General features: G+C 42.8%; 1 protein-coding gene across 1 annotated transcript; it reads left to right on the plus strand.

Moving 5' to 3' along the window:
- Positions 781-25,089, plus strand: FAM189A2 (family with sequence similarity 189 member A2). Its single transcript, XM_021381179.1, has 11 exons — positions 781-838; positions 1,904-1,960; positions 11,360-11,470; positions 13,181-13,309; positions 14,032-14,139; positions 14,264-14,397; positions 17,218-17,347; positions 17,859-17,934; positions 21,049-21,198; positions 22,673-22,962; positions 23,917-25,089. The coding sequence occupies exons 1-11, from the start codon at positions 809-811 to the stop codon at positions 24,118-24,120; spliced, it is 1,419 nt and encodes a 472-aa protein (XP_021236854.1). The 5' UTR covers positions 781-808; the 3' UTR covers positions 24,121-25,089.

Here is a 26,126-nt window from a genome sequence, read left to right on the forward strand (position 1 = left end):
GCCCGCTCCTCGCCCGCCCGCCGCGCCCCGGGCGCCGGGCTGCTGCCGTCGCGGCCGCTGCTGTCGCTGGGGCTGCTGCAGCTGGTGTTGGGCTGCTGCATGGTGGCGCTCAGCTTCGGGGCGCTGTCGCTGAGTGGCGCCCCGCAGGTGAAGAACGCGTGTCCCTTCTGGGCCGGCACCTCGGTACGTCCCCGGGTCTGGGCTGCGGGACGGGTCTGGGCCGCGGTGCGTGCTCGCTCCTAGGTGCGTGCTCGGGCACTGGGCTCGTTTCTGGCAGCTCTGTAAGGAGCGCTGGGACTTCTCTCCTGTTGCGCTCTGCCGTAGGCTGCGTCTCCACGCATAGCGCGCAGGCAGCAGCCGCTGTCCGAGCGGCGGGGCGAGGCCCGGGCCTCGGGTCTGCGCAGCCCGGAGCAGCGTGCTTGGTGCCGTGCGTCCGGAGCGTTACCCAGCCTCAGCCGGGCTGGAGCCCGAGCCACCCAGACGGCGGCGTGGTGTCTCCCCTGACGTTTCTTTTTTTGCTTTCCTTCGCTTTTTTCTTTCTTGCCCCAAATCAAAGAGTGTTTATTTACATCTGTGACAGCTGTGGACATGCTTTTAACCCTGCACGCATAATGTGCTTACGCTCTCAAAATGTTCTAAAGGCGCACATGTAAGCTGGAAATGTCCAATTACTTTAATAATAATAAAAAAAGGGACTTTCTTTTTTGCTGGCTCTGAAACAATAACATATTTAGTCTTAAAAAATTACCAGAAGCAGCTTTTGAGCATAGCAGCATGAGTGAAACGTCTCAGCCAGAAGCACTGTGGAATGCTAGAGGCAGCGGAGGGCCAGCGTTGGGTATGTGCCTTTTTCTCATGTTAGGTGCAGTGTCCTTCTTGTGGTGCGCTGATGAAAGACGCTCTGAGGAAGGCATTCCTTTTGTACCCCTTAAATCTTCAGCAAACGTAATGAAACCAGTCTTGGTGGCCCTAAGGCAAAACACCAATTCCTATAAGTATTTATGTGCTTTGTTATAAAACCATATGGCTATTTTGCACTCAGAGAATCAAAAAAAAATTTTTTTTGTTATGAAACTGCAGCGTTACGTATGTGCTTTTGCAACAGCAGTGCTGATACCAGGAGGTGTTTTGGCCAAGTCATGTATGCCTGTTATGCTTGGTCAGATTGGTCATGTCAGGTTAATGAAGCAGCTGAAGAGATTTGTTAAAAAATATTAGTGGGCACCTTCCCCTTTGTGTTCCTGCTTGGTTCTGGGCTGGGAGTGCAGTCTGAATTGGCTTAGTCACAAAGGCCCCCAAGTTAAGCATAATTCCTGCTTGCACCTAGGACCAGCTCAAATAAGGGTTTGCCTTTCCTTTTGTTTCCTGTTCGTCCAGTGAGGAGTATCTGGGTGTGTGGTTTGCTTCAGTTCTACAGCAGTGCTTTCTCCTTCCTTAACTGTTTTGCCCTTTCAGATAGTCATGGGGTCAGCCTGTGGTTCGGCAGGTCTGATTAACAGCCCCTGCTGCGCAAGGGATGCTTCTGCTTTCTCCTCGTTCCTTGTGCGCATGCTGGCGCTCTGGCTGAGTAGCAGGAAAACATGTCCTTGGTTGAAAGTAATTTTTTTTGGCAGTTGATAAAGTGGGAATTGCTGGCGTAACTTTTTGGACATTTTCTGGGAGGAAGCAAAACAGTAGATTAAAATTTCAGTTCTAGTTGTGTTTTCTCATGGGGTGTTCCTTGGAGTGAAGGACTTCATCAACACAGGCTCTGAGTTTCTGCTACAGAGTGTGCCTTGCATCATCTCAGCGCTGCTCTTGCACTCCAAAATACCTTCCACCAGAGCAGTGACAAGTACTTTGTAAATGGCATTTTCTGAGCAGTAGTTCCCTTCTTCGTAATGCTGTTTTCTTAATGTTACAGGTAATCTTATCTGGAATCATAGGGCTAACAACATGGAAGAGGCCGGTGATACTACTGGTGAGTATGGATTAAAAATTGTTGTGAGGGAATTATCAGAAGATGTAAGGGAATTGTCAGATTATCAGTAGTCATTGGTTAAAAAACCTTGTGTCTTTCTCCTTGAAAAAAACAGACCGTACTGTTCAGTCTCTCTTTTGTAGATTGTAGAGCTGTAATTATTGAAGGAGAAGTCAGACGCCATGAGAGGCTGAGTTCTTCGTGGATCCTCCTTCTAGGGGTCTGTTAAGGGCAGGCGTGGATTGTGCTTGGAGGATGTGCTGATGTTGTTCACAGAGCACTTTTTATGTAGATATAAGAAAATACTGTTTTAATATGGTTAATTCATCTCTCTGAGGTAGTGCTGCTAAACCTTGGAGGTAGTTGGTTTGAAAGCTGTGATAGTTTGTCCTGTGCGAGTGTCTGATGACAGGCTGAGCTAAACTAAGTACTGCTGTCCTACAGTATCCAGTGTTACTGTTTCAAATACAGCTGACGTTACATTGTTCTGAGAGGTGAAAATGGATGTGCAGGGTGTTTAAGCTGTTTCTCCTTGTGAGTGAAATCTGAAGCTGGGTAGCTCTCAAGGTCTCAGAAATGGGATTTGCAGAAAAGCATATGAAGGTTTATTTATTTATAAATGTTTGTTTAGTTTGTTTTGTTTTCACTACACTGTCACTTTTGAAGTCCTTTTTCCAGGATAAAGCAGTTGTTTTATCTCAGTGCAGTGCATCTTTGGGATGTGTGAGGTATCCATGTGGCCATCAATGAGACGTACCAAGCATCAGAGAATGGGCTCTGGCTGAGCTGTGTTTCTCAGTGGTGTGTTGTTTGGCACTCCAGGAGTAAAACAAGTTTTTGTACTGCTGCTTTGGATGCTTCTTTGCCTGATCTGGGCCTCCCAGTCTGGAAGAACTATGTTTTCTTGAAAATAAATGTAGTTGTGTCTTTCTCACAATGCCTGAGGCTTGCGGGTGGTGCCTGTTTCTGTATTACATGAGTTCTGTACTGTTCCTACAGACCTTGTTTTAGTTTCCTTTTGTCTGCTGCTGACTCTTTGATTCTTTCTTGCCTCCCATGTGTAAACTTTGCAGGTCCTTCTAGTTTTACTGAATAGAAAAGCAGTAAAGTTCCTTATCCTTTAATTTGTGTTGAATGATCTTTCAGATGGAAGGGCGAGTGGATGGGACCAGAATGCCCTGGGATGTTGTGCTGCAGATGGGGAGGTTCCTGAGATGGGTCTGATTAAAGTCCTGCTCTGATCTCAGAGTTGACCCTGCACTGAACAGGAGGCTACACTAGGGACTTCCTGAGGTCCCTTCAACTGCAGTTTTAATTCTAAGACTATAGGATGCTGTGAACCTATTTTTTTTTCTTATTTATATTTGTATTTTATAGACAGTTTTTGAAAGCAAGATTATAAAGTGCAAAAAAAAAAAAAAAAAAAAACAAACCCAGCATTAACTGGTTCTTGGGGTTTCAGTTAAAAAAAAATAACAACAAGAAACTAACTTTCAGAGGAAATCATACATTGAACTAGCTATGATCTGTTGAGGAAAGATTGCTGGTTTCTATAAGCAAATTTATTTTGGGATACATTTCTATTATATTCACTCTCTAGTATCTTGAACTCTTGGGAGTTTTCAGCTGCCATGTAAGTTGCAAAAGTAGGTTTCCTAAAGACCTAAGTAATGTGCCTTGCTGGACAGTACAGCTTTGGGTTATGACATTCATCAGTGAAAGCAGAAAACACATTCAGGGCTAAAACAGACCCTGTTTACAGCTGTGACTGCCTCCACATTTTGCTTCTCATGAAAGGCTCTCATACTTGATGCTTGCAAATGCACTTTAGAAACAGGGGTGTTCCTTTCAGCTGGCTTTTTTGAGTGGGTCCCTGTTGCCCTTGCCTGTTCAGAAATAGCACAGAGCCAGCTCCCAGCCATCATCACACAGCTGTCCACCTGGCACGCCTTAAGCTCTTAGCTCAAGCAGGTGCCAGGTGCAGAAATGCCTTCATGTAGCAAATAAGCCTTGTAGAAAGGATTGATTTCTCATGAAGATGGTTGTATGAGACTGTAGCAGAACCCAGATTTTTGGTGTGTTGCGTATCTGTGCTAGACCCATGCCTGAAATCTGAGGAGTGAGGAGTATTCCAGGCACAAGGTATGAATTACCACATTTTGCATTGCAGCAGTTTGTTAGTGTTTAGTTGTGTCTATGTGGAGGACTTGGTCTGTGCTCAACAGTTACAGCATAAAGTAACTGTGGAACTAACAGTGATGAGTATTATCTGTGGCTGTCTCAATCTACAAAGGCCCTTATATCCATAAGCACAGGCCTATTCTTTCTTTTTACAGAGAGCTGTTGTCAGGTTCCATAATTTCTTCAGATTCTGTGCTCCAAGTACCCTCTGGAATCCCTCACATGTACCTAAATCCCCCAAATAACTTTGTTTCCTGCCCAAGTGGGGTAATTCTGTATAGACTTTTACTTTGCCTTGTTGTGCACCGGGAGCTCTCAGAGGCTGTAGTCAGGGGCAGGCAGTTGAGTTGTGCCTTGCAGCGCTTTCCCTCTTGCAGCTGGCAGCTGAACCACATTCTGGCTGGGTGCCACAGGATGTGCCCACCATGAAGTGCTGGTCCTCCGATGAGCTTGTGGGAGGGACATGCTGATGCTGTTTCTTGAGACTTCTTGTGTTAACTTATTTTTGATTTTTATTATCAGTTTCCATTCTTCTAGGGGCTGTAGAATGGAATTCACTTTTTTTTCTCTACCCCATTTAAAGTGTACAAAGTCCTTCTAGAAAAGGCCCTTTGGCTGCTCTCATAATGGAATTTCAGAGCTGCCTGGCCTCTGAAACCTTTGGGAGGACACCTGTTTGCTTGTAGCTCCTTTGCTACCCAGTTCTTCTTGAAGAAAAGGGTAATGTATTTTCTCCACAGAGTTCCTGTCCCTCTTCCACAGCTCCAGATAATGGCATCTCATTGGCTGAGCTTGTATTGTGGTGAAAAATCCCCAGGTGTGCATGGCCTCTGCAGGGCCGGAGGAGGCCAAGGTCACCTGTGGCTCCCCTGCAAGGTGCCAGCCTGCTGAAAGTGCTGAGAAGAGCGAAGTGGGGCTGAGCAAAGAGGTGATGTGGAGAGGAGAGAAAGGCAGTTGCCTCTTTCAGTTGGAGGCTGCAGTGGCAGGGAGCCTGGCCCTCGGGGTGTTTTATCCTCAACTGCGAGGCAGTGGAGCTGGTGGTGCTTGTAGGAGTCAGGGGTGATGGGTGAGGGCAGAGAGAGGGGTAGAATTTCCTCTGGAGGAAAAGGGAAGGGAAGGCTATTGGGTACAGGTAATGATGGGTCTCCAGTACCATGCTCAAGAGGAAACTAGTCTGAAGAGGAATGGCTGCAGGAAAGGATGGGAAGCAAATATCAGGTCACAGAGATCGAGAGCTGTGAGATAAAAACTGAATTGTCATCAGCACTTTTGAAGGACCTTCTTGCAGAGCCAGCACGGTCTTCAGCAACACAGAGTCAGAGAAACCCTGGTTCTGAATTCTTACCTTGCTTTTGATCTTCTGAGACTTATCTGTCCTGGCTATCAGTTGTCAAATGACTTCGGAAGTCAGCCTGTGCCGCTTGTGCTCTGATCTTTACTTCACAGGAGAAGCTTCCTCCTGTGTGTGCCTGCCCAAATGAGCTTATGGGGGATTTTTTCTTTTTCCTGATGGTGTTTGGATATTGGCTGTCAGCAGTTCTGGGCTGGGTGCTGTTCTCTACCTGAACAGAACCTGATTTCTTCCTGTCCACTCCAAAACTTCTTCCACAGGACTCTTTATTTCATTTTCAAATAAAGAAACATAGCTTCTTTCAGAAAGCATGTCAACTTCTTGTTGCTTGTTTGCATACGCATCTAGGGTTAATACCAAAATACTTAATATTTAAATTCACATGAACTCCTCATGTCATTCTTAAATTTTAGCTCTGCTAGCAACAGTATGAAGGACTGTGAGCAGAAGCTGCAGTTTATGACCCTTCACCATAGCCATGAGCTTCATAAGTGCAGTCATTCCACTTCAGTGAGAATTACTGTAGTGATGGCTGTTTCTCTGGATTTTAGAAGTAAAATAGTTCAGTGTTAATATCTTGGCTCACATGCCAATCTTCTCCATTAATTCAAGAAGTTAAGTTCGTATAGAGGTTTTGAAGTAAGTCTGAACAACTAAAAATAAATATGCTTTTAATTGTGAGAGTATAAATTATAAAGGTCTATGTGTAGCCCAAGTCAAGTCTCTTCTGATTTTTAAATGAGATGTTTAAATGAGGCTTTTGTTTTGTTTTGTTAAATGAATTAGTTTGTGTCATGGTTTCATGATTTTTGGTTATTTGTATTCCACATCATAACATCATGTAGTGTACTGGGAGTTAAAGAGTTAATGCTGCAGTTCCATGGATCGTGGATAGTTCCGGGTACCTGGTTCTGAGAAGAGAAGGAGAACTACATTCCCCAGAGGACTTTGCTGTTCTGTTACTGTTTTCCATTCAGAGGGAAAGATAAAACTGTTTGCAGATCATGGGACGCCCTTTTCTCACCCCGGCAGCATCTCACTCCCCAGCCATCTCACTATTGGTATTAGAGTAAGGCCTACTTTAATTTTGGACACTTTCTCTCATTTTATTGGATTTATTAGCTTAAATTGTAATTATATTGTATTATATTGTGTTATTTTGCATTCTGATATCTTATTTAGTAAATTAGTTTGTTTCTTCTCAGATCATTGCCGCTGTTTTGTTCTTAGGCCCATCTCCCTACTCTTTTTCCCTTTTCCCTTTCCCAGGGTGTGGGTCCGTGGGTCCCCTGCCCCAGTAGTCATGGAACCGGGCCGAACCTGCCCGTAAACCGTTGACAGTTTGTCTCCAGCTTCTCTGTAGCTTTTTTTGTAGCTGATTGGTGTGTTGCAGGTCTCCATGTGGTACAATAAATAGGAAATCAGTGAAGTCACATAATTAACACATAGTTACTGCTGCTGCATATATGGAAAGTTAATACACTGACTTAAATTTTGCTAGAAGGATTCTTTTAAAGCATATATGTAGGATGTACATAGATAAGAGTTAATGACTGTGGAGCAAGCGTTTTCCTTTCACTTACTTTTTAAGTGCTTGGTTGTACCTCAGTCACATGTGTACTTATTAAAAGTCAAAGCGGTTTCCCCCTGGCATCTAGACATTGGCTTCAACAGTGGCAGCAGCAGGACAGCAAGCAGTCTGCCTGTACAGAATAAATTATAGGGTCAGGGCCTTATCATGTAAGTTTGTCCTGCTGCTGCTGTGGCTGCTTTTGAAGCTAATGAGAAAAGTGTCCCTAACTTCAGCAGAATTGTTTGGCTGACACCATTTAGACAGGGTCCTCAAAGGGCAGGATGTTTCTGTTTGTTGGTTTTTTAATGTGGAAGAGGTCATCCATGCAAGAGATTAAGCAGATACTGTCTCTGACATTAGAATACACTTTGCTTTCCTGTAGTTTAATTCATATAAATGTTTGCATACAAGTTCACCAAAACCTTCTGCAGCTGTTCACCGTCCATGTGTACCTGACACTCAAAAGATGAAGGGCAGTGGGCAAAGCTAAAGCCATAATTTGAGTTGTTTTTATTTTTATCAACACAGTTCAGTTCAGACTAGTTACCTCTATATGGACTTTTATAATAGTACCATTGCCTTTGCCTGTTCTAAATGTAGGAGTATTTTTCTCCTGGTTCAAATATGGGTGGGTCCTTCTTTTACTGGAATAAAGTGGTCCACCTGCTTTTGCTTGTTATGCAATGAAGGAAAAGGTTTTTAAATCTGCATCTGTAGGGTTAATATACATTATAAAGCCAGCTGGCAAAGTGCAGGTTAGATGGACAGTGGGATGGGTTGAAAACTGAGAGAACGACTGGGTTCAGAGGGTGGTGGTCAGTAATGCAAAGCCTGGCCAGAGGCCAGTCAGCAGTGCTGTGCAGTGATATTTAAAATCATAATGAATGATCTAGACAACGGAACAGAGTGTGCTCTCAGCAAGTTCACAGGTGATAGAAAATGGAGAGAAATGACTGATGCACTGAATGGTTGTGCTGCTGTTAACACAGACTTGGTCAGCTGGCAAAATGGGCAGAGAGGAATCTCATAATGCTCAATCAGAGGAAATGCAGTGTCCTGCCCTTGCAGGGACCCAGGCATCAGTACATGCTGGTGGGCTGCCTGCTGGAAGCCCCTCTGCAGAGAAGGCCCTTGGGGTCCATGCAGAGAAGCTGCTGACTATGAGCCAGTGAAGTGTGATTGTGGTAAAGAAGGCCATCAGCAACCAGGGCTGTTTTAGATGGAGACTTGACAGCAGCCAAGGGAGGGGATCCTTCCCCTCAGCTCTAGTGAGACATACCTGGGTGCTGGTTCTGTGGTCCCCAGCAGGAGAGCCACAGGCATACTGGTTCAAGTCCAGCATGGGTCCCAGAAGGCCTCTAGCACCTCCTGGTGAGGAGAGGCTGAGACAGGTGGGACTAGTTAGACTGGAGGAGACTTCTGTCTGTATAAATTGCTGGTGGAGGGGAGTGAAGAAAAGGGAGCCAGACCCACCTTGGTAGTGCCCATTCACAAGACATGAGGCGGTGGGCACAACCTAAAAACTATGAACATAGGAAAATTATTTTTTCCTGTGAGGATAGTCAAACAGTCAGACTCAGGCTGCCCAGAGGGGTTGTGTCTTCTGTGAGGGCATGCAGAACCCTGGCAGACACAGTGCTGGGCAGCAGCCTGCTGGCAGCTCTGCCTGAGTAGGCAACTCTGAGCGGGAGGCTATGACCAGGTCACCTCCACAAACCCCTGCAACCTCAGCCTTTCTCTGAAAATGCTAACTAGTGATTAGCAGGGAAAAAAAAAAGGATATTTTTTTAGTGACAAGTTCTGCTGAATGCTCATTTCTGTCCTCTAAGAGATGTGAATGTGTTATCAAGTGTGGCTCGGATCTTGATAGTTTTTTTAGGTTGTTGACAGAATAATTATTTTTATGTCCTGCATCTTCAGTGGGATTTTCTGGATGTTAGGTTTTGCAGTCACAAGTAGATCTACATATAATAAAAAAACAGGTCAAGCTTTCTTTTATGTCTCCTAGAATTTACTGGAATGTACAAACGATCATTCTTCTTTTGCATATGTGTAATAATGGTTATTTTTCTTCCGTGATTTTAACATGGATATTTAGAAAGATCTGTATGATTATTATACCAGGTTTTGCAAACTGTTACATTAGGAGTCTGGATTATTTAATTATATATTTTTAGTTGTATACTGGCTTGTTTCTTTTGCAGATTCTGTACCAAAGCAGAAGACTAATATTTGAATTTTTCTCTTTTTGTGCTGTTGCTGATTTTTTTTTTTTTTTTTTAAATTGGCTTGTGACTTTGACTAAGTAACTTGTTTGCTCAGGACCTCTGTTTCTCCGTAAACTGAAAGAGGACAAAAAATGCTTCTTGTTTTCATTCAGCAGCTTCTAGTTCACTTAGAAAACTGTTTTCTAGCTTACAGTGATCTGCGTTGAATGTAGATAAAAAGCTTTCTTTGAAGGAAATACCTTTTCTTATGTCTTTATCTAGATTATCTCAGTTATTCAAGTCTGTAAGTGCTTTTTAGGGTATGATTCACTTAAGCACTGCATAAGGAATTAATTTCAAATTAAATTCTGTGTTTTTAAAGATAAAATAGCACTCAAAGTGCATCCTAACGTTAAAAAAAACTCTTACGTGTTTTTATGATATGTGTAAAGCTAGTTGAAAATGCTGTTCCTCTTAATTTTTATTGCAGAATGTCTAACAGAGTCCCAATCCTCTTCTGAGAAGTGCTAGTAACTACTTTAACAGTTGTTTGTTGAGGCTTAAACTTCCTATGTGATAGTGTTATGATCAAGCTTGTGTAAAATCTACTAGTAATGAGATGTTGTAAGCTAAGGAGTGAGCTTACATTATAATGTTCTTCAGCTCTTAGCTGTTCAGGAGTGATTAATTTCCCATGAAATTGGTAGAGTGGCTCTGATTTATTTTTGGTCCAGATGTTTAGGTAGCTAACCATGATACATCAGCTAAATTTACTTGGAATGCTGGTGCTCTCTTTGTGCATGCTTGGAAAGGTCTTGTTCCCGGATCTGCTGTAAAGCTGCTTAGAGCAGAACGGAGCCTGTATCCATCATGATCACCTCTTCTGCATGTTTTTGTCATTGCTGAATTAAAAATGTCAGTACATTCTCATACAAAGGAATCTGAGCTAGCAGATTGTTATTAGCAAGGATTTTTCTTCTATGTCTTTCAAGGACATGAAAGACCGGGTACTTGTTTTGTAGAACAGAGTGCTTAAAATGTAAACATGTTGGGATATTAATCTGTTATTTGTTTCTAAACTACTGTTCTCACCCATAGAACTCCCTTCAAGTATGGAAAATTTTGCATGTATGAATTAGGGGAAGAAAAGTTCTGACTCATATTTAAAATCCATATCCATATAGTCTCAGGGAAGTACAGATTGCGGATTGTAAGGGCTTACATGAAGGTAGGACTTCATTTTATCCAGTGCTTCTGCTTGTAGTTTTTCAGATATTCTATTACTATTCCTGCCATTGCTGTTCTTCCAGGGACTTCATGAAACTGAAGATATTGTCTGATTTATGAATTGAGATCCTCAGATTTCAGTAGGAGGAAAGAAAATCATGAAGCTGAAGCTTAATTGTCTCTGCCTTCACTGTACTTTACCAAATATTTTTCATTTATTTATGCTGCAGTATTTTTCTGGAAATTCAGTACAGGGTCAGTGTTGTCATGAGATGTTGCATCTTCAGTTTTCTTACTAATTCAAACATGTTGAGAGGTGAATTCAGTGGAAGGGCATGGCATGCAGTAGATACCAGAAGTTTTGAAAACTTCTAAGATGCTTTGCAGTTTTTAACATGCATTTTCCCATTTTATTGGGGTGCTGGTTACAGGGCAGCTGGACAATACAGACGATACTTTGGAGAACTGTCTGAGTAAAAAAAATTGGTTCCTAGAAAGTTCATATTTTAAAGTGGGCTGGAGCAGGAAAAGAGCTTGTTGGAGGGCTCCAGAAAACATCTCACTTTTCAGTAGTTGCATGCATTTTATTACTGTGCAGTTAATACAGAATAAGGCGTGAGAGAGAGAGAGAGAGAGAGAGAGAGAGAGAGAGAATCCAGAAGACTGTTACTCTGAACACCTTTATTAAGGTAGGACACGTTTGAGCACTTCAGGAAGTCCAAGTGAGTTTTGGAAATGGCCCAGAAAGGGAGACCATCTCCTATCTTCAGTTTGGGAGTGAGATTTACATTGCTGTAGGTTCCTTGCATTCATTTAATAATTCTGTTTCCTCTGCTGTTAACTTTGCTTTGCTATTTCAGGTTAACCTGTTTGTTCTGCTGTCCGTCATCTGTGTGCTGCTGAACCTGGCTGGATTTGTACTGGGATGTCAAGGCGCTCAGTTTGTGTCCAGTGTACCAAGATGTGATCTGGTGAGCAGACAGTGATTTATGCATATTTCTTTCCAGTAGGCCACATCAGCTGCCATGTTGAGATCACAAAATGTTGTAGTGTTGAGATGCAAGTAATGCATGTCAGACAATTAAAACGTAGCATGTTGGGATTAAAAAGGGCAACTTGCTCCTTCAGGCCTAGACTCAATTCAATTTGTGAACAAACTCGATGAAATCCACGACAGTATTTTTATTATCTGTGTTTATAAATGCTTGCTTTTTGGAGGTCTGGAGTCTTTGTAAGCTGTTTATCTCCCAGAGGTAAAGTTCCCCCCAGAGGTTATGTTGTGAAGAGTTTTAAAAGAGCATACTTGGCCCAGAAATGGTTTTGTTTGACTTCATTGATTGCTGGCCTCTGTCTTCAACATCTGAAGACACAGCTGATTCTGTGCAATGGATTCCCAAATATATCTTGAAAAAATTCCTCTTGCCAGCATTATTCACTGACTTTAATGTAAAAACCACTTAAAAATCCTTTATGCTAATTCTTATAGTCATTTGACAAAGATGAATGCTCTAACTCTTTAGCTCATGTGTGGAAGTTTTTTCCCTTTTGCTTCAACTGGTTGGGAAAATCCATGTTCATACCTTGCAGTGAGAACCATGAGAGGAAAAAAAAATAAGGTAGATTAAACCATACTGGAATCTCAGAACATTTGTATTGTGGGAAAATCCAATTTGCACTACGATGCAAAAGATTTTTATCGAATCAGTATTGTAAGAAGCAGAAGACTGACTGTTTACGTACAAGAACCAGTGGAGTAACTTACATTGAAGGATATAGAATCAGTTGGTAATAAAGATGATCATGTGTTGTGGAACTTTTAAGGAAGGATGGAAGGATCTTTGACTGTTAATTTTCACTCACTCAGTGCTTCACAGAAAGCCATCACTGGTTCCTTAATATGCCAGTTAGCCCAGCACAGTGAGAGTCCAAGGTTGTAAGTACTTGATATCAATGTATGGAAGCAGTATGGAGAACTGTTAGTGTTATTCAAGACAAGGTGGTTAAACATTTCAGGAATTTCAGAGTACTTTGTGTCTGGAAGCAGCAGAGGGTACAGTTGAAAGATGTTCCTGAAATCATGAATTATTCCGCGTAGTGGTTTGTGCAGGTGGAATGCTTCACACTGTAACTAGATAATTTGACAGCTAAACAAACAATTATCTCAAGGCACAGAAAAATTAAATTTCTACTTGAAAACTAAGGTAACAATATTAATTCGGAAGTTGTAAAACAACAGCGGTATACAGATGTAACTATTATTTGTTTGACTGGGTTGAAGTTACAGTTTGGATATCATTCAATTTGTAGAGATACAGAATATACCCTTGAATCAAAGAAGATGTGTCCACTCCAAACATAAAGTGGCTTACATGTCAGTCAAGAATTTCCAGGCTGCTATGTTCTTGCAGGAGGTTGGATGCTAAAATTGTTCAGTAGTCACTACAGCTTTGGTTGTTTTTAAATATTTTGAGCTTATTAATGTTTTGTTTCAGGTAAGAGAAGTATGTAATAGAGCTTTATGATGGATTAATCGTTGGCATACTGAACTGTACAAATTTAGTTTTGTAAGTCTGTATTCCAATCCAGATACGGTTTAACACACAGGCTCGGTATTACACAGCTAAAAATGTTGTGTAAAACAGCTAATACCTTAAAAAGTGGGCTTATTTGTTTTGTTAAAGGTGGATGTGGGTGAAAACAAGATTTGTTTCTGCTGTGAAGAATTTCATCCCACTAAATGCACAGAAAAAGAGAATGCGCTGAAGCTCTACCCAGTGAAGTCATGCAGTGCAGTTCACCTTCTTCTCAAGGTACCCAATGTTTGCTGCTTAAAATGAGTGCTCTGATAGTCTGAACTTGTGTGAAACACAGTGCTGAAGTGATGACTTTACTGTGAAAAATTGTGTTATCTTCTGGTCTTATACACTGATCAGAGGTTTTGAGTTTTCTTTGCTTATCTCTGGGTCTTGAACAGTCCGTTCAAAGTGATCCAACATAGAGTTCTTGTCCTTTCTGTGCTTTATGCAACCAAAGCTGCAGTTCAGTTCAGATGAGACTGCATGAGTAAAGATGCTGTAAGGCTAGGCTGATGATTAGAGGCCTCTGTCATCTCTTTCGGTAGTCTCGGCCCTTCTTAGCTTACAAACTACTAAAATACAACTTCATGACTGCATCATCTTCAGCTATGAAAGAGCTTTAACATTGCTTTAATGGTGATTATCTCACATTTGCATTTCCCACAGAAAAGCTAAGAGGAAGACTGTAATTCTTGGATGAATAGATGGCCTACAAATCACATCTGAGCGTATTAAAGCCTCCTGGATCTCTCTGTCAGGAAACACTATAGGGCAAAACAAGCTTTTGCAAATTATTACAGTCCTGGAGGTTATGAATGCAGAAGTCTGCATCACATATGTTACTAAGTAACTGTCATGGTCATCTTTGTGTTTTCTGTGTTTGTTTTTTCTTTCTTTTGACATTTACAAATACCTTGATTTAATCTTTTGATTTCCATAATCTTCATGTTCTTCAGAAAGTTATCTTTGCTCTTTGTGCCCTGAATGCTCTCACCACCACAGTTTGCTTGATAGCAGCTGCCCTGCGTTACTTACAGATATTTGCAACAAGAAGATCCTGCATAGTACGTGAGTGCAAGGCACTGCCTGATATAAACAGTCATACTAACAGTATTTATAGATTACACAGTTCAATAATGTGTTAGATCTCAGCTGGAAGCTTTGTTAACAGAAGTTGCATTTGATTAGGATGAATCTCAGATTTCTACAGAAGAAATTGAAGAACAAGGTCACATTTCAGACCCTGAAGATTTTGTCCCGCCTGTGCCGCCTCCCTCTTATTTTGCAACGTTTTATTCATTTACTCCACGAATGAGTCGCAGGTAAAGCCTCAGATGCTCCTTCTTTCTTACTGGGATGTACTAGTTTCTGTAGTTCTTGAAATTCAGTGGGGGCTTGTGGGTTTCTGTTAGTCTTCATTTTGCAGTAGTTGCATGCTCTTCATAGTAACTGGTGGGCTGGCTTTGTTTATTTGTTTATTTCTCAAGCAGGGCTGAATATATATAGGCAGAAATATCACGATGCTCAAGCAGACTGAATCACTGAACTCATTTAAAACTCTTGCATTTTGCTGTGTGCAGGACCATTTTGTTTATTTCATTGTTTCATCAAGAACAGCACATGTGACCTCATGGGTCTTGCTGGGGTAGTTACAGTTTCTGTTGCAGGATTACCTAGGAAATGATAGGAGAACAGTTTTAGACTGAGTAAGCCATCTAGAACTCCAAACTTTACTGAAACCCACTGATAAATGACTGTTGGTTCTAGCACCTAATGTGCTTGTTAGAAAACAGAGTGGTGCATGTAGCCACCTCTTTGGCAGCAGTGGCATCTATTGAAATGTGCTTGTCACAGCTTCGCAGCCTGGGACGGAGCTGTTGTCCTTGTCAGGCACAGCAGCTTTGATGGCTTATCTTTCGTGCAGCAGTGTTTATCTTTGTCTGTTTTCAGTACAGCAGGGGCTGCTGGGCTGTACTCGAGCCTTTTGCAGTCTGGAATAACGCGGCTGCCTCACCCGTTACAGCATTAAATCTTGTTGATAACATCCAAGCACAGACGACAGCTTTGTGAATTGGGGCTGCTTGTCTGAAGGCGCTGAGGCCAGTTATGTGGTGGTGCAGAAATCACAGCAGCAGACTGGCCTCCTTTTCTTCCCTGGCAGGCCAGGCACTGTGTCTAACCCCTGGATGGGTTGTGGGGTGGCTAAGGAGTGGCCTGGTCTCTTCTTTACTGTGATGCCTGTCACTTGCCTTCCTGGGCTGGGCACCTGCTGTGCAAAGGAGGTCCAGAAGTCTACCTCATAAAAATATTTATTATTTGGGGATTGGTGGCATTTGCTGAAGTGCTAGTCTGTTTGCTCACATGGTGTGTTCTCAGACCTGATGTGCTCTCAGACTGGCCCCGCACGACTTGTTTCTCAGTGTCTCTTTGTGGCCTTCCTGTTGAGCCACGTTTCTGCAAGCCCAGAGCTGTGTGCTGCTGCTGGATGGATATATGAGGGCAGGAGGTGGTGAAGATGGGCCCTGCCCTGAGCTCAGAGTGCCCTGCATGGGTGCCGAGAGACAGCCTTTGCTGCTCTTTCCATGCCACTTCCAAATCCCTGTGTCACCTTCTCAGCAAGGGTGTTACTTGCTGTTTCCTCACACGTGCACGTAAACCTTGCAGTTCTGTAGATCTCTGCAGAGAGAGTGGAAATTATGAGACAAAGAGCAGAGTGACAAATTCTGGAAACAGCTTTTATACTAAGACACTTAAGGGAATGCTTTTCTGGCTGCATATTCTCTAATGAGATTTAACACAGTACAATTTTTCTGTGCAGCATTGGTTTTTCAAGGTGTAATTGAGCTGTGTAGACCGGATCATGTTTAAAAACAAAATCACACAGGTTCAAGATCTGTTTGGTTATGTGGTGCAGTGGCTGTAAGCTCAGCACATGAGTGGATTAATGGAAAAATGTGAAGATGTAATGTCAGAGGAACGTTCAACTGATGGAAAGCTTCAGATGATTTTGAAGCCTTTAGGGACAGATAGAAGTGGCTGAAGTATTGCCCCCATTTTTTAAATTAAAAAGGTAATGACTAGTTACAAAAATCTTTTTGTTATTCTTGTTGTTTTTTTCTTTTCCTTTCCTGTCTAAGCAGCCTTTTGTTGGCATTTCCATTCTCTCTGCCCCTTTAGATCATGGCATGAAGATCCTTCTCATAGCTGTTCTTGTTCCTTTTGTGTCCAGAGAGGCCTTGGGCTCTGGCAAAAGGACTCTCCTCGGTGCAGTGTCTCCGTAGACAGAACACATCCCACTGATGGCTGGAAGGCAGAAAAAGATCAGAGAACAAAATGCCTGGTTGCTTGAGGTGCCTGTTTTAGGGCCATGTCAGTACCTTAAAATGCAAGGAAAAGCAGAGATAATCTTAGGTAGCCAGGTTCAAAGGCTTCTCTGAAGGCTCTGCAGGCAAGCTCCCCTTGGCAGTCAGTCCATCACCACGCTGCCCCAGTGCCAAAAGCAGCATTTGCTAATGCAAGTTTCTCCGGAGGACGATCTGAATTCTTCCCCTTGTGAGCTGCCCCTTGGGAGGAAGATGATGCAGAAAAAGGTCTGGGATTTCAGCTGTATTTGAGACTTCTTTAGTGAAAATTGAGAAGTAACATTTACCATGAGGTTTATTTGCCTCATGTTACAAATTTGCCTTTGTGAACTGATCGCCTGTAATATCCTCAGCCAAGCATCACCGCAGAAATAGCCTTTAGCCTCTTCCTGTGCAGCTGCATCCAAACACGTAACATGAGACTAGAAGTATCTTGAATTTCATCTATAATTAGGAATTTAATAGTTCACGACAATCAGAGCAGGGCTATGATGTTTTGAACGCCTACCCGTATTTGGATCTCTGAGGTAAACCTGCATCTCTGCTAAGCTGCACCTGCAGCGGGCTCGGCTGTGGCATGCAAAATCCTGGTGGCTGCACTGCAGGAGCACCTCGTGGCAGCCATTTCCTCCTGCCCTGGGGGGGGTCTGGTGGCTCCAGGTGGGGTGTTAGGGGCTGTGACAGCGAGCCCGAGCTGGAGCAGGCACAGGGTGCTGGCGGAGCTGTTTCCTGCTGCAGGGATGCCATACCAATGGCTCCGTGCCGTGTTGTGTGTTACAGGATGCTGGGCTCTGATGTGATTCCACTGCCGCACATTTATGGAGCGAGGATTAAAGGCATTGAAGTGTTCTGCCCCCTGGATCCGCCTCCTCCTTACGAAGCTGTGGTGAACCAGACGGGCTCTGAGCAGGTGTGGTTCATCCTGGTCTCCAAATGTCATCTGTCTGTCTGCTGTAAGAGTAGGATTAGCAGCTCACCTTGAAAGCTTTTTCCCAGTTGGGCATCATGGGGGAAAACTACTTGAGCATGGAGGAAGGAGCAGGGTATACAGCAGAGCCTTATCCTAGAGGGCTGTCATGCTGCCTCTCTGCTTCGCTTTTGTTCTGTGACTGTACTCCTCTCATGTGGGACCACATCAGAGTCTGTACCATATTCTCCAATCCCTTCTCGCTGCTGTTCTGAAGACAGATAATTTTTTTTCCCCAGCAACTACTCAGCAGGATTAAATTGGAGAACTGGATGATAAAAATTGATTTTAGAAATTCACCTGTTTTACAGTGGGGTTTAACCCATATAACATAGTCACTGTGCAGTTACATTCACTGCACCGTTCATTCTCTACGGTGAATGTTGCAGTTATTGGAAAGTACTGGAAAAAATGGTGCTGGTTTGTGTTCTTCAACTTTTCTACTTTATTCCAGGAAAGTGCACTGCAAGAAGCAGATGAGGAAGTTGTTGCTGATTCAGCAGAAGCTAGTGGCAGGCAGGCCTCTCAAGGTAAGAACATTTTAAAATTTGCTGTAGAACAGTTCTCCCCAATCAAAATGATTTCATACAGCGTTGCCATTATTATTTCTCTGAAAGCCAGAGATAGAGAATTATGATTGGGCAGCAGGAACAGGGATTAACACTTGAATTACAAGAAAAGTACTTCAACAGCAAACAACAAAAAGAAAGAATATGTAGGTTGCTCCAAAAGCAATGCCTCCCATTTATTTCCATGGAAACTAAAATAGCTAGAAAGAGCACAGTAACACTGTTTGATAGAGCAAATTCTCAGCTGCAAAATACTGTTTTTCAACATAGTCATCACCATTAGCTATGCATTTTCACCAGCAGTGAACAAGAGCCTGCATGCTGTGCTTGTAAAATTCTGCACAAGCAGAGGTGCCCCGCTGTTGCTGTTGTCCCTGCATAAATGCACCAGCCCCCACCTCACTGTGCTCACATCCACTGTTTGGTCTCCAGAAACGTTCAGCATGTGTCAGTTAATGTCAGTGGGTGCCATTTTTTCCACACAGAGAAATTCAGTGACACACCTTTGCTTCATCTGTGCTTCAATGTCAGATTCCCTTGTGTCAGAGTGCCCCTCTGCTGCCATCTGTCACACGGCATCAGCATGTAACAGGATATTGGCAGCAAGGTTCAGCCTCTACTGCCATACCGCCAGGGCTGCACTACCAGTGGATGCTACATTTTTCAATGTTGTTTCAGGAAAGCCCTGGAAATTGCTCCAAGCTGTTCTCAGCCTGGGTTTTCTGTTTATTGCTGTGTGCAATTGCAGTTAAAATATTTCTGGCTCCCAGGTAAGCAGCAGGCAGCTTTTCCACTGCAGGCCTGGTACAATTCTATTTCACTTTTCATTTTAACTTGCCATTGCTGTACACATTGTCTTTGGTGCAACTAATGGCTGTTCATCTATCTGCACAATGATCACATCACAAGTACATTGAGAAAAAAGACACTTAAAACTTTTTTTTTTCCTCTTGCCACCATGTACTGTAGACAGTTTCAACCATTTAGATTCACACCAAGGTTTTCCTATAGCTTGCCCAGGAAGTCAGCAGATGTCAAATAAAAGATTTAGGATTTGTTTTTTATGTTTCCATAAAACTGTACTTTAATTGAACAACAGTTCTTTTTGACTTCCCTTACACTCTATCATTCTAACTTAAACTGCTGAAAACCAGCACATGCTTCTGGTATTTCATCAGTTGTGATGGCCAGAAAGAAATTCAGAGGAGTGGTAGCGCAAAGCTTGGTTCTGAAGGCTTTCTTGTAGATAAAGCAACTGTTGCTTTCTCCGGGCACTTACAAACTACAGGATATACGAAATGATACAGGATAGCAAACACGAGGCTACATGGTTCCTGCTTAAAGTTGTGAGAACAGAAAATAGAAAAACTGTAGAAGAGGTACCTTGTTGCGAAGGAGAGTCAGAAAAGTTGACAAAAAAAAAAAAAAGAAGAGCCATGGTAAGGCATTGTTTGAGGTGTTCTTTGTATTTAAAAACTTCCTTCACAAGCAAGCAGACTTGATCAGATCGTACTCTCCTCCCCATCCTTTCAGCTTATTTTTCCCTCTTTTTTTTTTTTTTAAATGGCCTGTAAAGTAGCTTTTATCTCACAGCCTGGCTGAGTTCAAGTGTAAGACGAAAGTGAGCACCTTGGTAGAGATAATGAGCACTATTTCTTCTACATGCCTCAATCTTGCAGGGGCAGTGAATTTGAGAAAATACACTGAGCAGCATCTCCCCCTTTATTAGTATCAGTGGATGTGTTCAGGGTCTGTACTTGTTCATTTTCTTCATAGCAGCCCTAAGGGTGCTGTGCTCTGGACCATGGCCAGAACGGTGCTGCCCTATGGATGGCTGGTAGTGCTGCCGGGCAGAGCACCTGCAGTGAGCAGTCTGGAGCCTGGCTGGGACAGCGCGGATGCCCTGGGGCAGGGAGGGGCAGAGCAAGGAGCTGTGCTGCAGCCAGGGTGGAGGAACATCACCCGCTATCTCAGCTGATGTCAAGTAACAGTCTATAAATAAAAAGTGAAGTTATGGCTTGTGCTGGCAGTCTGCTGTGCCAGGCATTTGTGTTGAATTGCCACCACTGGGGCTGGTGGGCAAGGCGTAGCTACCACTGGAAGTGAAGGCTGCCTGCTAGCTAGGTGTGTCCCAAGTTCAAGAGGCACCTTGTCAAGCCAAATAGGAGTTTCCCAGCCAATTGCAATAGGAAGACCACCTCCTGAGGCCTGGAGGTGCTCAGCAGCTGCCCTTTGTCATTGCAGACTGAGTATTTTCAGTACACACTCAGCTTTAAGCCGCTTACTCCTCTAACATTAATATGAATTTTCATTAAGATCATGAAATCAGTTTATTCTTCTGTGTGGTATTAAAATAAAACCTTCACCGGAACACCAGTACCACTGTGTCTCCAGGAGTGACTGCTAGTGCAGCTCCGCTAGAGAGTTTACATTGGCAATGGATTCTTCACTCCACCTGGCTCTTGCCATGGTTTGGTGTTAGGTCTTGATTCATAGCTTTCCAGGCTGTGCCCCCCTTCCCTCGTTTTAGGAGATTCTAGATTGCTATTGTGTAGAAGATAAGGTGCTATCCTCAACAAGTACAGGTCATCCAAGACCTAATTTTACCAAGTGCTTCATTCACTGGCATGAAACAAAGTCGTTGATTCATGATGACTGATTCACAAGCTACCTAACTGCAAGCAGTGACTGACCTCCGTGGCTGGATGCTGTTGTGTCTTGGTACTTCTGCTCATATGCAGAAGAATTCTAGGCACTGCGAGGTTTAGCTTTGACTCTGGAAAGCCACCCTTCTCTCTGATCAAGTAGAGATTTCTGTGAGGCAAAGCCATACCTTGCTGTTACTCCAGCTGGATGAGTTGAATGGGTTTCTGTAAAAGTTCAAGCAGACTTCAGATGAGTGTTTCTGGTAAGTGCAGGCATACGCACACATACAAGCACCTCTAAGCTTTTGTGTCTGATCATTACAGCTATTTGGGGAGCAAAAAAAATCAGAAATAATCTGAAATGATTATGCCCTTGGATCTGCTTTGTTTTAACTACTTTCCTTCACCTTTGCTATTCCTGATTACTCAGGTGAAGAAATTCCCAAGTCTTCCAGCAGAGCGAGCCTTCTACTTTCAGCTGTCAGCCCCATGCCTGCAGAAGAAGTTTACAAGAGAGCCTTCAGTCCCTTACAGAAACGGTCCAAAAGTGACCCTGTGCTACACTGCCTGTTGCCACAAGGTGACTTGACTTTCTCTGTCCATGCTTAGGTAATGAACCCTTAGGAAGACGTTTGTCAGAGAGGGTTGGCACCCTCCACCCTCTGCCTACAGACATCAGCTCCTGTCTCCCAGCAGGGTGCCTGTGTAACAGCAAGCAGCCTGTGCTTTGTCACATGTGCTGCTCCCAACACCTCAGTTCTGCTTTCTCTGCAGGCTTTCACCTCTAGGAACAGTGTCTGCAGCAGGCATCTGTGATCCAATGCAGTTGCTGCAGAGGAACTGCTAGTGTGCCTGCAGAGTTAAAATCCAGTAGTCCAGAGTCTTGCAGTTTTTATTGCAGCGTGTTGGAATCCCTGTCGTAGCTGCTCATGTGTATTGGCACTCACAAAACATAAAGGGGGGAGTGTTTGTAATAGTCATTTGTTTTGAATGCTGGATTATTCTTAGTATTTTGTGGAACGTGTTCGTGTCTCCACTGCATCATCTGTTTTCTCTTTTCCTCCTATCAGCTTCCACCACAGCACCCCAGAGAATCTGCTGCTGAAGCAGTAGTTAAATGACGCAGCGCCTATTCAGAGTAGAGAAAGCAGAGCAGTGTATTTCTGCTGGAGAGGCAATCTGTCAGCCAGAAGTGTTTGGGCTGATGTCTAAGGGGTTAGGCCTATTCAGATTGGATGTGGAAGCTGAATATGCAGCTGTTTCAGAAAGGGAAGTCAGCTGCTTTAGCAGCGGAAGCCGCTTCTAGTTAGTTCGTGCTCTCCTGGAAAATTTTTGCATCTGCTGCTGGTGGTGTTGTATTTGGAATAATGCCATCTTTAAAGAGCTACTTGAACACCCTATAGGTGTTCTTACTGTTTTAACAGGGCCAAAAATTAACGTTATTTAGACCAGAGGTGGTGGATTTTTTTATTCAGACTAAAGGCAGTGGAACTGATGCCCCAGTGCCCCTTGTTTAGTCCTTGCAAAGTCATTTTGAATGGCTTTTTTTTTTCCCACAAAATTTCTGCATTGTAGAATTACTAGCTCCCAGTTTGAAAAAAACAATTATTTTTAGGTATTTTGTGAACAGTCGTTAATAGCTGAAAGTTACAGGAAGTCTAGGGAGGATCATAAAACCCACAAGCTGTGTTTAACCTGCTTTGCATGTTAACACTAAATGCTCGTTCCAGCTCTAATCAGTCAGAACAGAAGCAGAAGGAACTGACCAGCACAAAATGGAAAAACAGCATTCACAGAAGCGTTTGTCTCTATGATATGCGCTCAGCCATAGTGCATACGTACTCTTATTTTACAAGTGTTTTCTGTAATGAAATGAATAAACACAGTAACAAGGTGAGCCTCGAACACTATCCTTACCATGCCAGACTGTTATGTTTCACTTGGTTAAACTATGTAGTGCCTCGTCATTGAATTAGTATTGAAGTCCCACTGGATATTTGTTGAACAGTATGTGAACCAAGTAAATTGTTTGCTTTGTTGATCTTTGTCTTCAGGTCCAGTGCTCAGCTGTGAAGCTGCAACTCAGACTGAGATTAAACCACAACTCAACACTGTCATGTTGCGGAACAGTTTGAGAGCAAGAGCTTTGAGGTCAAGACCCCGGTCTTTGATAGACTACAAGTCTTACATAGACACCAAGCTGCTTGTGGCACGGTTTCTGGAGCAGTCCTCCTGCAGCATGACCCCTGACATACATGACTTGGTGGAAAATATCAAGTGTGTTTTAAAATCAGATGAGGAACATATGGCAGAAGCTATCACCAGTGCCACCTTCCTTGAGCAGGTAGTTTATTTATAAGCTGGCCTTGATTTGGGAGTATACATTCACAACTCTACTTCATGTGCCAAAGCTTTATTTTAGCTTAATGTGGGGATTGTGTAAGAGACTGTGAGGCTGTGCATGTGGGAGGTTCTGGCCTTGTGGTTGACAAAGCAAGGTAGGTTGGAGGTACACAGAATGATGGATTGTGGGAGAGAAGAGAAGCAACTGGCAGGAACAGAGACCGATAAGATCATTGTTATATAAAACCCCTAGAAGCAAACTGTTCGGAATTTGTTCCCAGAAAAAAATATGACTTGAATAAAAATAAGACATAAGTAGTAAGGGGAAAAAAAAGCAGAAAGTAGAAGAGATGTGCTTACATTAATGGAGTGAATGTTCAGCTGCTTCAGACATTGTAAACTTTGTCAAACAGATGTTTTGGCTGATTCTAAAGCATTTGGAAAAATGAGTTGATTTAAGCAGGGTGTGAATGATCTGTGAGAACTGGCTTTGGTTTAAACTGTCATGCAAAACATGTTAAAAAATTAATTTAGGCTGCGGAAGTAGCGGGATTTCCAACTGCAGAAACCTCAGCAAATTTGACAAAAATGGCTGAAAGATTCTTATGAGAATTTCATTTCTCACACTGGCCCGCAGCTTGTTAGTTGAGTGGCTTCTGCAGGAATAAGACATTCCTTTAAATAGTATCTGACATGAAATGGTTTGCAGTGAACTAACTCTTGTGCAGCTTTCACCAGAAAAAAAGACAGAAACTGAAGAACGACAACACTCACTCCTTTTCTCTATGGGACTTTTCCCATCATTTCTCTTAGGCAAATACCAGCTTTACTCTCAAGTACTTATTTATTCAGAAAATGAGTAATGCTACAACTAGGTTCTTTCTGGTTGGCTAAGAAATCATTTTAATGGAACAAGAGGTTGAAAACAAACCTTATCTGTGTTTACTTGTTAAAGGTGATGGCACCTGCCCAGCAAGATATGGGGCCGAGGGCCCATGTGTTACCATTTAGACGGCACCCTGGATTGCTGCACCTGGAGAGCTGCGGTGACCTGAGCACTTTCACAACAGGTGAAGATCTAGCAGAGAGGAGGGCCCAGAGGACAGAACATGAGCGGCCTCACAGTCTTATTGGAGTTGTCAGGGAAACTGTACTTTGAGTTGGTTTCTGTTCTTCAGTAGAGCATTTCTGTCAGGCATACATGCTGCACAGGAAAATCATCTCTGACAAGTAGTGGACGAGTGTGTTGCTAATCCATTTTTTATACCCTCGTATTCAGATTCCCAATGGGAAGCTCATTCTACAAACCCTCCTAAGCAGATTGCAAGCAGTCCTTCAAGTTAGGCCGTTTAGGTGCAACTGGTGTCTTTGTTATGGATACACTGCCGTTCTGTTGTACCTCTGTAGTCTACTGCCACTTAGAACAGATTTGTTTTTTACTCAGTTTACAAGAGTTACAGCAGAAGGGCACTGCCTTGCTTCATCTGCGCTCATGCAAGTACAGTTAATTTATGCATGCACTTTATATCTCATGGAAGAACAGGGCTGGAGCTGAAGCCTTTGTTTATCTGGTGTGTACTACTGTAGTTCTATTGATTTCTAGTTGGCTTGTCCCACCTTAACATAAAAAACACCTCTGCTAATATCAGCTGCCCTCCATGCTGAAAGCATTTACACAGCCATCTCAAATTTCCTGCAGATGTGCAGGGGATTACTTACTTAATATTATTTTGGCAACGCTAACCACTAGGCCGCAGTGACCCATGAGTTTACAGTCTCTAGTTAATAGACAGATATTTATAAGCCATTTGGCTCAAGCTGTTGGCTGCAGGTAGTTTGTCAAGCTCTGTTTTGTATCTATGCTGCTAACTGGGAATACACTAAGTGTTTCCAGAGGCTGGGATCAGGCACACAGTTCTGATATGCAAGGCTAGTTGCAGCCTTCTCTGTCTCAGTAGGATGACTCCTGCTGCTACTTTAATGATAAAGCTTCATTTAACAAATAAACAGCTTTCATACTGAAAACCAAAAAGCTTTACAGTGCGTTTTAATTAAGCTCTTTCAGAAGGGGAAACTGTATTTTCACTTACTTACAAAAGATGAGTAAAATAAAATGCTCATCTCTACACTTGACTTGGTGTTTTATTTTGGTCTGCTAGAAGAAATGCACTGTCATATTGGTACATTTTGCTCTCAGAATTAAAAGCAGAGCAAGTAAAAGCTGAGGGGTTTTGTCTTGGAGAAGAAAGAAAACATCACAAGAACATATTAGTATTTACCTCAGATGCTGTATGTATTTTGCATTACATGTAGAACTCCATTTTTTTCTTGGTACATGCATCACTTGAATTGCTCCTGTGGAAGCATGAGAGTTATTATCATAAGCCATTGATACATTGCTTGGCTGAGCTGGAGTACAAACAAACATATAAAATAAACACCAGGTTTCAATACTGCAAACAGAAGTCTGGAATGCTGAGGTGTGGGAACTTCCAAAGAAGCAGTCATGCCAGGTCAGTGGCAGAGAAAATGAGAGTATCCAAAAACGTATGGAGAAAGTAGGAAAGGTCACTTCTAGATTGTTTGGTGGGTACATCAGCAGCCACCTCTTTAAGCAAAACCTATAGCTCCCTTCCTCTATGTGCTGCAGTTATTTGCTGTGCACTGGGTCTCTGAAACATCTCTCCTAACTAGCGTGCTACCTGTTCAGATTGTCCTAGGAATTGTTGCTGCCTTCCCTCAAAAAAAAAAAAAAGCAGATTGATGGATAATCTCTGTATGTATACATAATTCTATCTATTAAATATTACGTATCTTCTTATTTGAGTAGGTCAATCTCATCAACATCCTTGTCTCCAAGTCAACAGTTTTCCTCATGCGCTTTGACTATTACACAGAATGTACAGCGTATGCTTCTTTGTGGAGGCCAAAGAAAGAAATCACTGCTCAACAGCTCTTACATTGCTGAACAGTGAGAAAGAAAATCTGCCAGGGTGCACACGTACAGTCTATCCGGGTATCTTACGCAGCACTTTTGAAGTTACAGAAGGGAACCCTTTGTTATTATCCCTGTAAAAACAGCACTTAGGGCTCTGGAAAGTATCATTTGAAATGCAGCTTGTGAGAACCAGTGCAATGAAGAGTGAGGGCAGTACTGATGATCCT

The sequence above is a fragment of the Numida meleagris genome, chromosome Z (genome assembly GCF_002078875.1).
Source record: "Numida meleagris isolate 19003 breed g44 Domestic line chromosome Z, NumMel1.0, whole genome shotgun sequence".
In the NCBI taxonomy this organism is placed as follows: domain Eukaryota; kingdom Metazoa; phylum Chordata; class Aves; order Galliformes; family Numididae; genus Numida; species Numida meleagris.